At 35.2% G+C, this 15,545-nt stretch overlaps 1 protein-coding gene across 1 annotated transcript; it reads right to left on the reverse strand.

Annotated features, from left to right (window-relative positions):
* Positions 1 to 4,424: 4,424 nt before the first annotated feature.
* On the reverse strand, positions 4,425 to 6,048 carry LOC122280429 (transcription factor TCP14). Its single transcript, XM_043091327.1, has one exon. The coding sequence runs from the start codon at positions 5,805 to 5,807 to the stop codon at positions 4,659 to 4,661; it is 1,149 nt and encodes a 382-aa protein (XP_042947261.1). The 5' UTR covers positions 5,808 to 6,048; the 3' UTR covers positions 4,425 to 4,658.
* Positions 6,049 to 15,545: the final 9,497 nt, after the last annotated feature.

Below are 15,545 nucleotides of genomic sequence, written 5' to 3' on the forward strand. Positions count from 1 at the left end.
TATATATATATCTCCCCCAACATGCCCATGCAAATTGCAATATCTAGCTACCCAATAAAGCACGTTGAAACATGGTTGCACCGACCCACCCACACATGCACACAAGATATTTTGTGTGAATGTACGTGCTGGCTAGCCGGTGGGTACGTCTGTCTCTTGGCCTGATTAAATATTTCATCCTAACAACCAACTTGTAAGAATGCTGAATGCCAATAGGCAGCTGGCACGTGCTCTTGTAACCTATATATCATCCAAAAAAACTGAGATTAGTAGATTTCATGGGCCCAAAACCACGAATCAAAGAGGAAATTAATTAAGAGATTTTAAAGGGCCAAATTATAAATAGATCGAATCTGATATTGTTGATCCTAATCCTAATAAATAAACTTTTGTTTTTCTCTTATCCAATATTATTGTTATAAGGGACTTGTTTTGTTATCACCTGCTGCCACAAGAATGTATAGATGGTCTAATCATGCATGCTTTTTTTGGGGTACAAGATCGTTAATTTTCCTGCAGCTAGGGGACCGTTGTTTGGTGCTATGATATGGGGTAATTCATAATTTCATATCCACCATGTGCAACATGTGTTCTGCCAAGATTGTTTCTATTTCGTGATGATAGTATTACATCATTTTCACCCCAACATTTATGACAAATAAATCAATAAATAAATAAATGGCTAAAAATAATAGAGGTGAACAGAAACTAATGAAACTGGTTGTCACCGATGAGAATTGACCAGCCGAGTCAAGAACCGGCTGGAAAAGGTGGAGAACCGGTTAGCGGACGGTGATAATTTAAAGAAACCGATGTTCACTAGTTTGGTCTCGGTTTAAAATTGAATCGGACCGTTGATTTGGCTAATCAAATAATTTTTTTTTTTTTTAATATACCATATTCAAAAAGACGCGGTTTGGTATTAAAACACAAAAATTGTGCCAAAGGAGCTGGTTTTCACCCCTAGCTGCTTGTAGATCATTGCAAGGGAAATTTATATAAATTTGCGAGCTGCATGCATGCATGGTGCCATGAAGAAATTTCATATATAGAATTGAGATGGTCATCAAGATCATCAATTTACGTACTATTGGTGTAGTACTATATATAATTATTAGGACACGTCCCAAAAGTCAGTGGACCAATTAATAGATATGAAGACAGGTCAATTACTGCGATTATAAATGACATCTACACACACATATATATATATATATTTCTCTAGCTAGATCCGAATATCATTACATATACCTAATTGTCAGATACTTATAAATTATTTGATTAATTCAAATTGTAACACGTACGTACTGATCATCCTAACCATATTTTTACAGCTCCAATTCATATATATATATATATATATATGGTGCATCTGTACTCAATCTCCTAGCTAGCTAACTCCTTTATTTTTTAATATAATATATCATGCATGCATGCATGTTAATGTCGTTAAAAGATCAGCAGTAAAATGCATGATTTGACGGCTACAGAAGCTTTCGAGTTAATTGGATGGAAGAGTATAAAAGTAAATCAGATAAGCACGAGATCGAGGAATCACATCAATGAATACTATTTGGAGTGTTGCATTGTGTTGAGGGATGATGAGGAAGATACTAAAAATAATGCAGACAAAATCCAGACAAAATTAAAAGTTTGACGATCGATTAATTAGATCATGATCAGGATAAGATCAATATTATTATATATAATAATGCTAGCTAGCTCTACTTTTCTATATATTTGTCATATCACAACAATATTATTCGTGATATGCATGGCTATAAATATTACGAGTACTACTTTTGGTCTAAAAGGAATTCATTTTTTAATATATAGCAGCTGGACGAACATGGTCGACGATGATGTGATTCGGCATCCCTAGCTTTTTAATTCCTTCCTCTAACTTCTGGAAATCAGCTCACCTTATTATTAACCACCAGATATATATATATATATATATAATTGAGAAATTGAGTAGGTAAGCATCGTAATTATTTTTATAAAAATAAAAATTAACTTTTTAATAAAAATCTTACTTAAAAAAAATAATTATACGAAGTTTAGTACATATTTTATAATTGTACTTAATATTACTCATAATATACATAAGCACTATAATAGTACCAGCAGACTCCATACCCTCCGATTCTTCAGATTGGCTTGACCCCACCTCCATTTCACTGGCGCGTGGTCCTCACGCACCACTCTAGAGGCACAGGTTAGTTATTCCACCACTGCATATCTGCTATTTCGATGCCAGTTTATTCGGATTATTACTTTTCCTAATCGGTGATATTATGAAAGAGATTAAGAAGCTCATCAACAAATACTTCAAGACTTTCAACTATAGTGATTCTGCTTGCACTGCCTCTAATAGTGGCTTACCTTCAAAATGTCTTTTAAAACGGTACCCTCTTTGGAGCATCTAGGTAGAGACCAATAAACTATAAATTGGTCTCAAAACCAGTTTTTATTTTTTTATTTTTTATTTTTTTCCGACCTCGTTTGCATTGTGGTTGTTATTTTGAAGGTATTTTGTTAGAAAACTCCATGCTCTCTAACTTATATCATCTTTTATTTTAATGGAGTTTGCTTGCTTAGAAAAAAAAGAAAAAGAAAAAAGCACTATAATAGTACTGTGTAAGTACACACCACCATTTTCTGATCCTCTTTAATTTACATGCCGTATCCAACATTAAGATCGATCAAGCCCTAGCTCGGATCAACACAACCACTTTTTTCTTCTTAATTTAATGGTGCATTTTCTGTGCCTTTTTTTCAATATATATATATATATATATTGAACGTACATGATGATCAACAACAACTAGAATTTGACTCTTCCTCGATGGCTCTAGTATTGGATCGGAGGTTATAACATGTTAAAAGGAGGGGAAAAAAGAGCAAAATTGACAAGAAAATTATTACTACTGGTTCATCATATATATTAAATCTTCAAAAACTCTATAGGCATTTATTTTTGCATGTTCTTTATACATTCTATTAATGTTATTAGTTACATCATATTTTTTAATATAAAATAACTATTTTAACCAATCACATTAATAAAATACATAAAAAAATATACAAAAATAACGGTAATCTTTACTGCTTTTGCCCCACACATGCAGCATTCCTACTGGTGAGCCTGATGATCTACAATATTGGGATTCATTATTTTGCATTGCTTGTATATCAAGAATTAAAATTTTACATTTTAAGGCAAGTACTCGTTAGAACAATTAAACCCTAAACATCTTTTTTTGATCTGTCACAAACTTACCCTTCACTTCATTCATTCATTGATGGCCCTAATAATGTTAGGAGCTATATATATATATCATGATGGCTATAAATTAGTAATTGACAATTACTAGTTCCCAACCCTATGAATACCAATATTGCAATAAAGCTAAATTATATATTAATATATAATCATGTTTTTTTGTTTTTTTGCAGATATATAATTAGTAGCTATGAGTCGTGAAATAATTAAGGAAAATTAAGCAAAAAGGGGTGTGATCATCTGAGAATACAATTTAAGGAGGGTTAAGTCATCTTTACTAACCGAAGAAAGAGTAATTACTACGTACGAAATGCATGGATTCCTTTGTTAAAAGGAAGCTCCATTTTCATGTCCAAGCAAGTAGAAAGACTTGATGAAAGCTGGAGACAGTAGTAATATTAAACTTGGACCATGGGAACTGCTCCAGATTCCACCATCTTTCTTCTTCCTTTCCTCTTGCTTACTGAGACCCAATCATTCAATGTGCCCATCAAAGATTGGCCCCACCCAAATGAACCGTCTAGATTAATGAGCTGGTGGGCCATGTCAGAGTGGGGTCATTAACACCCACCACCGATATCTATGGTGCCAGCAACTGCAATAAAAAATAAAAAATAAAAAAATAAAAAGAGGGGTGGGGAGGGGAGAATGATCCACCTGTTTGTCAGTGACATTGTACATTGGTTTGGGCAATGACCAGCAACTAGGTCCTACCACCTGAGCCAACACCTGGAACTGATAAGGTCTGGACCCCACCGTCCTATTACCCCCATCTCTCTGAAAAAAACTTAATGATTGATGCAGTAAACCTTGATATTCATGGCAGAGATTGAATCAGATTGCTCAAATTGCAGTGTAAATTTGAATACCACATCGCAGTAACATCCTTTCCCTCCCTTTCACTACACGAACCCTTTGCCTATTGAGAGAGACGTAAATAACGTAGATGGTGGGGGGAGAGAGAGAGAGAGAGCCCAATTGCTAGTTAGGTAGGAGACTTACTATAGCATGCAAAGAAGTCATTTTCTCAAACATAAAAAGCATAAATTACAAAGTAACAGCTTTGGGATAAAAGCAAAAAATAGATTGCACAAACAATGATGATAAGATATTGTGTAGTGAAAAATCCAAATGCGACTTTCAGCAAAAAACCAGCCAATACTGATGTTAAATATATAGGGTCTTTCCCAAACCCTAAAAAACCTCATATTAATCACACAAAAAAAAAAAATTGGGAATTATGAAAATGAAACTCAAATTCTTTAGTGCAATCAATCCTCGTGTGTTACAAATCATCAAACTGCTAAAACATGTTTTTTTTTTTTGGGGGGGGGGGGGGGGGGGGAGATCGAAGATGATCATGCATCTCGATCTATGAATGGTGACTGGTTGTGTCGTGCCGATCATCGCCGGCGCCACCGTGATGCGAGTGAGAACCGCTCGCCTGAGACTCTGAAACACTTGTACCAGATATCGGTCGGTATGGATTAAACCCTGCAAGCATATTCAAGTGCCCTTCACTCATACTGCTGTTCCCACCACTACCACCACCAGTACTAATTCCTGATGACCCCAATTGCTGGCCAGGCATTAGGGCCACAGGGGGAGGAAAATTCATGAAATGTAAACCACTAGACATGGTGCCCCTATACAAAGCAGCAGCACTATTATTAACTGAAGGAAAGGTCCATATCGGGTCACCACTCATGACTTGGTTATTAGAGTTAGCAACCATCCAAAAGTTAGCCGGAATCTGGCCGTGGCTAGCCGGAATGGTCCCCGTGCTCGACTGCAACAAGTAGCTCCCCATTTGGTGCTGAGACATTAGGTCCTGTTGCTCCGGCCTTCTCTTTCTCCCTATACTCTCCTCCGTCGTCTCCGACAAGTCCAGCGATGATGTCGCGTCCCGCAGTTCTTGCTTCGCTTGCAGCATGGAGTTCATGCTGCTCGAAGACTGAAAATTGAGAAGCGTGGACGTGCCGCTTTCGGATGTTAACCCAATTCCGGGAAACAAACTTCTCCTTTGTTGCTGCATCGAGAAGTTTGGATTGAAGTAGGAGGATCTTAGTTGGGAGGGGACGGACATGCTAGAGCCGGAGCTCCTGAGCGATATATTAAGGGACGTGAAGTTAGCGGGGATGGTGCCGGTGCCAGTGGCGGCGATCACGGCGGGCTCAGCTTGTTGGAGCAACCACTCGATGGTCTCACCGTCAGACTTGTGTCCCAGCTCGCGTGTAAGCTGAAAAACCCTAGCTGCGCACAGTGCAGGCATTCGAATACGGCGGCCGCGGCCATCGACCTTGGTATGTCGGTCTTTGGTCGAAGCTCTCTTGGGAGGAGGCTTCTTGGAGGGTTCTGCAGAAGCAGTACTGGGTTGGACGGCGTTGGGTTCGGCGACGGGGGAGATGGCGAGGGAAGGGTAGCCGGCGGCAGAGGTAGAACAGGGTTCGTCTTCCTTCTTTTCAAGCAATTGAAACGGGAAGTTTGGGCGGTGGAGCTGATGATCATCACCTCCTTCCATGATCGCATGGAAATAGGTACAGTCTAATGCTAGCTTTTTTATGAGAGACTGTGAGTGACCCCTTAGTTTAATCTTTTGGTGGGTCTCTCTCCCCGCTCTCTATAAAAATTTAAGACTGTTTTTTTCTCTTTTTGTTGGCTGGAATTTCTTTGAGAGATTGATGTGTTGTTGGGGGTATAGCTCTCTAGAGGTAGAGAGAGGGGGATAAGGAAGGAGGATACTAGCTTTAAGCAACAAAAGATAATGAGTGGGAATTATATGGGAGAGCTTTTTGAAAAATAAAATCGTTTTTTTTTTTAAAATGAAAATTGCATGCTTTGTTGTTTGTGTGTGGAGCTTTTCATTAATTTCTATTTCTTTATTGTAATTGATATTTATTGTTGGGAGGAAAAGAAAGAAAGAAAGAAAGATATTTTCCAATTCCATTATTTTTGTGTGAATCAAGGGGAAGGGTTCCTTTTTATTCTGTGGTTGGACAGCCCCTTTGGTTCAGACTCCACGTGAGGTGCTCTTTTTATCATTCAATCCATAAAGACAATGGTGGCCGAGGTGGGACCGATCCCAAGTCAAAAAATTGAGAGACTTGGAAAGGAAAGACTATCAGGTGGGTCCCATCCCATTCAAGTAATGATTTCGTTTTGCCTTTGCCCTTTGCCTTTTATGCTTGCACCTTTGTTGGGGGTGGAACTTTGGGATTCCTGATCTAGTAGTACTTGGGCTAACTTTTACCTTAATTTGGTCTCTGGCTCTACCAATATTAATCATGTTTACTGTTTAGGATCGATTGATTATGGTGTTTTTTATTGTCTGTTGGTAATATTGACATGAATTTTGGTTTTGTGTTATGCTCATGCATATATGACTGCTAGCCTGCCTTTCGACCATCAAGCTGCATGTGTTTATTCACTATAATATATAGTTTTCTCTGCACGCCAATTATCCTAATTCATTTCTGGATCGATCAGTTTGTTAAACGTACGTTTCATCGAAAGATAACGATCGAAATGATCATCTAGAGTTATTAAATTACCTTGAATGATCAGATCGATCAAAATCTCATACGAATTACTTAAGAAAATTAGTCGATGATCAATATATAAGATCAAGTACTACTGAAAAGAGATCATCGAGGATGCATGGATGGCGCCTAGCTAGCAGCATGCAGCAGCAAGCGATCCTAATTCACGTGCCGTACACTATATTAATTTTCTAAACTAATGTTCAACCAAATTAAATAACGCACGCGTACAAGAAAATGATCAATAAACATGCATGCACGCTCATGAAAATTAAGCTTAAATATATCGTTAATTAATTAATTAGCTTTCAAATGAACCTTATCATGTGCTTGCATGCCCTTTTTTTTCTTCTTCTTTTCTTATCGAATTATAGTTTTAATTAATTAAAATGAATTCTATGTGATTAACGACCTGAAGATGAAACTTGGGACGCATGCATTAATATTGTATATTAATCGACATTAATAATTAAGAGATCGGGTCCAAATATTAATGCATGTGATCATTTTAGTCCTCCAAATATATAAATAATAATAATAATAATAATTTAAGAACAAAATTAGAAATTAGCTAGCTAGCAAAGGTACTTCATTGCATGCTTTTGAGCCCTATATTTATATATATTTGGCACAGCACTACTTATAAATTAATTAATTATATATATATATATATAGCTATAGGTAGGTTGCCCCTTGATCATCAGGACCACCAAGTACTTAAATATGAGAAAATTAAGACTTGAAAGTGGATCATAAAAGATACAATATTAATCATGAGCTCTTACGGTAGTAATTATATTATATATATAAAAGAAGGACGGATTGGTTATATATCAATCATGTTGGTTCATTAGGTGCATGGGTACGTATGTCTCATTTAAGGTTTACTTTGCGTAACTGTGACATGATTATTAAATTACTCTTCATTTATCTATTTACACGTACTGGTGATTATTGTTAATTCAGCAAAAGAATTATTAATATTGTTGTGTGTATATATATTATATAATCTATAATCAAACATTTGATGGCATCTCAAATTCTTCAAATAATCACTAGCTAATACGATCAGTAATATTGGAGGGAGTTCCAACAAAATATTTAATAATATTATAAATCAAAGTATTAACACCATCATGAATTCTCATTCTTATAGTTTCATTGAAAATAGGTAACTTATGACAACATTTTGAATGGTTTCTTTTGCTTTATTAGTGATATGTTTGTCGCACTAGTGTCGAAGCATACCCTAAAAATTAACCAGTAGAACATATATATATATATATATATATAGAGAGAGAGAGAGAGAGAGAGAGAGAGAGAGAGAGAGAGAGAGAGAGCTTTTCATTTTTTATTTTCCTTGGGTATTTTCTGATTAAGAGCTTAATTCGTTTATTATCATCACTTGGCTAGCTAGCTAGCTATTCCATTCTTAATTCGTTTATTATCATCACCCATATACGGGTTCTCCACCTTAGCCCGTCGTATATCGCCACCCACAACTTCCAGCCGCCACCTAGAGCCACCATCGGCCTACCCCAGCCACCCATAGCCTCGATTTCTCCTACTTGCAACCTCACTCTCCCATGGGTTTCCCCATCAATTTGGAAGATATCATTGATGCCGAGTGGGGGTGCCGGGTGAGGAAAAGGGTCGGGGTGCCGGTTGGGTGAGCATGCCGACGTGAGGTGGAGGTGGGGGAGTGGATGTCGACGTGGGGTAAAGGTGGGGGAGATGATGTGTGGGGGGGGGGGGGTGGGGGTGGAACACGGGGGGAGTAAAATCAGAGAGAGGAAGTGCATTTTATTATAGGGACAAATTAGTCATTTTACTCTATGACACCTAAGGTGTGCAGGGGCTGTTTCCAAACAGAGGCTGCTGCCAATACCTTTTCATTTATAATTATGAGCACATAGTGATATTTTAGAAATTTACTTTAATGATGCATGAATACATATTCTAGATCTCACTTTATATATATCTATCTCTCGTTCTAGCTATATGCGTTCAATCTTGAATACAAATTAATTTTAGGACCCACTAACTTCACATATTTATACAAGCCGTACTATTAAATGTTATAAATCTCGCTTCATAAGTCATTCTCTTTCTCGTTTTAGATCTTCAAGTTTGGGCTAAGTTCTGATTAGGGGTGTAATCAGTTTGGTTTAATCCGATTTTGTATATCTTTTAGAGCTGAACCAGTATATATATATATATACTAGTTTTGAAAATTTAAAAATCGATATTGACTTGATTCACTACCGAAAATAGAACTTTAAAATTTTTTAGCTTTGGTCTGGTCCAATTTTTCCGGTTTTATAGAGATTATCTATGTTAGTAATAATAAATTGTTTACATATACTAAACTATTAATCTATTTATATTATAGTACAAGTATATTATTTTATAATATAATTAATACATACTAGTATAATATTGAATTTAATTATAGCTTATATAAGTTTTAGACTTTTTATATGAGTATATATGATAAAATGTCTAAAACTTTATTTAAAAAGAATATATATATATATATATATATATTATGCCTAAAAATGTATTTATCATTGGTATATATCAAAAGTAATAACCTAATATTGATATTTTTGTTTAAGGATTAAAATTATATGTTATATTAATTTTATATTATAAGATTAAAATTTATATATTATATCAAATGTTATCTTAAAACTTATAAGATTAATTTTTTGGTATATCACATGTTATATTAATTTTATGTTATAAGATTAATATACTTGAGTAATAAAATTAGAATTTCATGTTATATTAATTAACAATTTAGCATATAATATATAACATAATTATATAAAAACTTATAAATATATATTGGTTTAGTTCGATTTAAACTAGTTTTCAAAATATGAAAACCGATATCCACATGTTTAAGAACAGTTTCGATTCTTAAGAACAGGTACCGTATTGAACAGCTTACAAGTCAAATTAAACTCAATCCGATTCAACCAAATTTCTGATTTTGTTTTTATGCCCCTGGTTTTGACTTATTCGAACTCGAATGAGATCTTGATTTTCACAAAACTGCTCATTATGACCGCTCTAAAAACATATATGCAGGGTGTGATATTGAATGCGGCCATAAACATGCATGATTAGTTCGATGGCCCTGCAGAGTCAAAGTTAATGTGTGCGAGTCATGAGTGTCATCACAAGGGATGGATTGTTAGGGGCTCTTGTAACCTGATCTCTAAAATTAGACCCGTGAAGCACATGCGATATCTAGCCAATATATATGATAAAAGATTAAATTCTTCTAGGGACAGTTAGGAGATGCAATCGTGGGGGAGTCGTCTAATATATTATGCCATGTCATCCAATTTATTAAAAAAAAATGTCAACCAAAATAGAAATAAAAGAGAAATAAAGAGTAGAGGTTGTCTTCTTCGTTGTCTTCATTGGTGGGTGTCTTTGTTAACTAAGGGGTCGAATGCTTTTGGAGCTTCTCTTCGCCATCATCTAGTCCAAATGACGAAACTAACATGTTATTTGAAAATTTCTGGATAGCCTTTTGAATATCTATATTTTCGTACCTTAATTGCTTGTGATAGTTAGTTCTTGACAATGATAATTTGATATTGTTTAAGACTAGGTTAAAAACCAGTAAATTTGAGGAACGAGTGCTTAAGAAGTACAACGAGCGCTTTTGAGGTAGTATGCAACGAGTTAATTTCCTCGTTGGCAGCAGCAAGGATCAACTCTGGGTGGTTGATATCCCCAAGAAGAAGATCCAAGCTGAAACTAGAATACAAAGGATATTTTAGAAGAAAACTGTACAAATCTGGGCAAGCGACATTGATAAGTTTATAGAGGAAGAGATAGTGCAAATCTAGACAATCCTCAAATCTTCTGCTAAGGAAGAACTAGAAACAGATTTTAACTATTTTTCTTCCTCAAGATCTCACATTTCTATGGATTTGATGATCTGTTGATTCTCTTTCAAAGGAGCCAAAAATCACTTCAGGCTCGAGATAAATTTCATGTCTTAGATTTGCTATTTGGTTAGATCAAATTTGAAGCCAAATCTTTGAGCAAATCATGATTTAAAGCAAAACCAATTTCTTGAAAACAGGATTTGCAAATCCGAAGTGCATTAGTTGAACAGAGGAGGTCGTGCTTTGAGGATCTAAGAGGAGTCTATTGATGGTTTTAAAAGTGACATAAATGTGTCTCCTCACCAACATAATAAAGACAATCTTGGCAATATGGGCTGTAGTGGTGCTGAAATTCCAAGTAAACCATCTGGATTTAATTCTAGTGTGACTCAAGCTAACCGGAAGAGAGAGGGAGAAGGAGATGGCAAAATTGAATGTGAGAAACATGTGAGGGAATTGAATGGGAGAAAGATTCCTCAGAAATAGAAGGGAAATAGAGAAAGAGGTCAGGGGGAATCGAAGGAAATTGAAGGGAAATGAAGAAGGAGATGGGGGAGTTGAAGTTTCTATAATCTACTGGGGAGAAAGGATGGCGAAATCGAAGAGAATGGGAGAATGTGGATGGAGATTGCATTTTTAGATGAAACGGTCTGCTTTTATTTTTCCCCATCAGGCGGTGTTTGCCCCGTGTATGCACCAGGTGACTGCATATAACTTTTTTTCTAAAAGATTGGAGATTCCATGTGCTCTAAATTAAGACTTGACGTGCGTAGAAACAATCGGGTTCTAAAAGATTGGGGATTCCATGTGCTCTAAATTAAGACTTGACGTGCGTAGAAACAATCGGGTTAAAATTAACTTATATAGCTATAGAGTAGTATTAGAGTGCCGCCTAACTTTGACCGTTGGGTTTGTCAGCTAACATAAATTTCTCTTCTTATTTTTTTCTTTTTTATATTTTTTAAATATTTTTAAAAATAAAAAATATAGCAATACACTAAAAATTACTTCCTTAATTATTAAATAAAAAAATTAAAAAAATTTAAATATATGAGCTATCAAAATAAAACAAAACTAAGCAGCATACTAATATTTTTCTTTAGGTATCTATATAGCTGCTGACTACCAATATATATATATATATATATATATACATTTATATGATCTCATGGCAGTACTACTATTGCAACAGCAACTATTAGTTCTTTGTCGTACCGCAGTACTGCATGCAGGCAATTACCCTCCATCAAACGTATTCACACACGACACAGGCAAACACACACAAACATATATATATATATATAGAGTACGGTGGACGTGTTTGTGAGAAATTAATTGTGGACCACTCAATTTATATATATATATATATATATATATGTATGTATGTATACAGGCATGCATATGTATGTGTGTGTATGTATGTAGGTTATATGTCATTGATTATGCATGACAGCTTACCTGTCTAATTCAGCTAAGATCCAGGTATATATGTGATGACATACATTAAGCAGAAAGGAAAATGATATTATGTGACCTAATTTGCTTAATTAATTTGACTGTTCATCCATTTTATTTTATTTTTTTATTTAATGGTTAAGAAAGTGCTATTAATATATTGATATTTTTTTTCTTTTTTAAAAATGTTTAAAGATGTTTAAAATTTTTTTTTTAAAAAAACAAAAAAAAAGTACAATTTGTACATACTAAGGACACACCAAGTGGACAAACTTGGGTGGCATAATAGCACTACCATTTTTAATATGTTAGTAATTTTCTTTAAATGTTTGAGGCGTAAACCAATTTTATGGCATTTTGAAAAATGGTCAAATAAACAGTTAGTAAATGAATCAAATAACACAAATAATCAACATATGATTTTGATCACAGAGTGGAAACTTATTTGAAGAACATCTTCAAAATCTAAAACTATTTCGGGTGTAAAACACCACCTCAAATCCATTTTACAAATTTTCACATCGTTACAACCAATTTAGAGACACTCACAAAATCTTTGTAGTAGCTAAACTTGACTTGCAACACCACGAGTGACCCACTCGATCTCTACATGCATGTAGTATCGGAACTCCGACCTTTATATGGCTTCCCACAAGAACCCCTCGATCTCTACATCAACAGTAGCTCCAGACTCTTCTGGTCAATAAATATGTCCACTTCAATGGACCCTGCATGTAAGAGTTGATTTTGAGTGTGGTGTGGTGGAGAAGTGTTTATCTAAGAGAGAATCAACCAAGTGGGGGAGAGGTTGCTCTAAAAAGCTCTTGGAGGCCCTTAGGGTTTTTTGCATCTATTCTCCACCCCTAAAACAGAAGTTAAGCTGTTCTATTTATAGTTCCAATTAAAGGAGGCGCTTCAAAAATCCTAAATTTTAAGTGATCTGGAAGTTTAGCTCGAGCGACGTGTCGAGCGATGGTCGAGTGGGAATTTCAATAAGGAATTGCTCAAGCTCAGTGTCGAGCGTAAGTCGAGCGTTCCAATCTAGTGCTGAGTTAGCTCGAGCGCCATGTCGAGCGATGGTCGAGCGTTCAACTCTGTCTGAGTTAGCTCGAGCATTCTATCGAGCGCGTGTCGAGCGTTCAACTCTGTCTGTGTTCGCTCGAGCGCCATGTCGAGCGAGGGTCGAGCGTTCAACTCTGCCTGAATTAGCTCGAGCGCCCTGTCGAGAGGTGATCAAGCGTTCAACTTTGGTTTAGTTTTGTCACAACCCCACCCTATCAAGAGGGAGACCGTGATCCCGTACCTATTCTTTTTCCTATTATAACAGTAAATTTATTTCTATATGAATTTCCATATTGTTATTAGTATTATTATTATTATTTTATTATTATTTTTTTAAAAGATAATGCCAGATGATTCGAACGCATCACGCATAAATTCTAATTTCTAACTGAAAGAAATATCTAATAGACATACCTTTACATTCATTTACAAAGGACTGTCAAAGTCCGTCATCCATTTATTTAACATAACTACTTTAAACAAAAAGGGACTCAGTCCCTTCAGTCTTTACAAAAGGAAACTAACTTAAAGCAGGAGGGGTTTCCATTACCCCACTATATACTTTATACCCGAATGTATCTTGTCTAGAAGTTAACTCAATAAAACATCCTCATGTGGGTCCAGTATTAAAACATAAGAAACATATATTTTCATAAAAAGAAACTAAACTACCAATGGACTACTAAACATCGGCCTCTCCCTCCTCAGAAATACTCAGCTCCTTAGTAGATTCATCTGTACCTGGACGTTTAAAACATAAACACAAAGTGAGTCTAATACTCAGTAAGCAGTACACCATGCTGTTAACTTAATAAGCATATAGTACTTTTTTTTGAAAACATGCATCCATAAACCAATACTAATTCTGACAATACTTCCATACATATACTTTCTTTATAACATCATGCATACACTTACTTCTTACTATCATGCATATACTCACTTCATACTTTCATGCAAAATTTTTATTTCTTATTTTTATACATACTTATATATCATATCTTCATGCATACACTTCATTTAATCTTTCACTTTCTTGTGGCCAACACACTATTACGCCCTGTGTGTTGGGGTTACCGGTCTTATTGGACTTGGATTCCACCCGTGGTCACAGGTTAGGAACCCCTTTCTATCAGGGAGCAGCACTGGGTGCACTACCAATGCTACTTACCTGGCATTGCAATCTGCCAATTTCTTTGATATCATTTCCTTTCATGTGGCCATTATCTATTTTCATACATTAATTCATTCATTTTCTTTATTTGAAATCAACATTTTCAATATCTTCCTTAGTCCGATGAATATGCTTTTATTTTAGAAAAATAGCATTTTATGTCATGCTTACATATAAATAAAATATTAGTTATTTCAAGAAGCATATATAAAAAATTTCATGACTTAGGGACTACATGCATGCATTACCATATATACATACAATCAATTATATATAATCAATAGGATACTTAACAGGGGCTACCAAGAAAGGCTTGTACATAATATAAACTCATTTATTTTTTAATTAGAGGAACGTTTGGAAAGAGATAGAGAAATATTCTTTCACAAGAGAACTTGACGTGGGCGCATGGTCATAGCTACTTACCTCGATCCGCTGCAATCCCTTTAACTTCAGAAAATCCTAATCCAATAAATAACAAGTGTGTTAAAACTCATCCAACATCCTTTAGATCCCCTTTTAACGATGGCTAAAATATTAAAAATCTAACATCACTTTCTACCCTTAATGTTACCTCAATTAACTACCCTCTCGACAAATCCTTACAAGAGTAACATAAGAAAATAGTTAATTTAGTTAACATAACATCAAAACAACTCCATATATGCATTTAATCACTTAAAACAGAACATAATTATATATATACACAAAACAGAACATTAAAACAGCCTTATATATATATAATTAATCCCTTAAAACAGAGCATATATGTAGATATACAAAACATAACATCAAAACATCCCCATATAAATACTTAATCCCTTAAAACAGAGCATATATGTATATATATATAACATAACATCAAAACATAAACTAAACAATTTAGTTAGCTTCCAAAATCACATTAAATCACATTAAACAATTTACCTTAAGCTCCTAGATTCTTTCAAGAGGTGAAGTGAAGGTCCAAAGTTTGAAGAAAATGAGAGGAGTTTGATTTCTTGAAGAGGAGAAGAAAAGAGGGAAGTGGCGTTAGCTAGCATGGAAAGAGAGATGAAGAAGACTTGTTCTTCATTTGTTAGGTGTAGACCGATGGGTTTGAAGAGAAAATCTTTCAT

The sequence above is a fragment of the Carya illinoinensis genome, chromosome 11 (genome assembly GCF_018687715.1).
Source record: "Carya illinoinensis cultivar Pawnee chromosome 11, C.illinoinensisPawnee_v1, whole genome shotgun sequence".
Classification (NCBI taxonomy): Eukaryota; Viridiplantae; Streptophyta; class Magnoliopsida; order Fagales; family Juglandaceae; genus Carya; species Carya illinoinensis.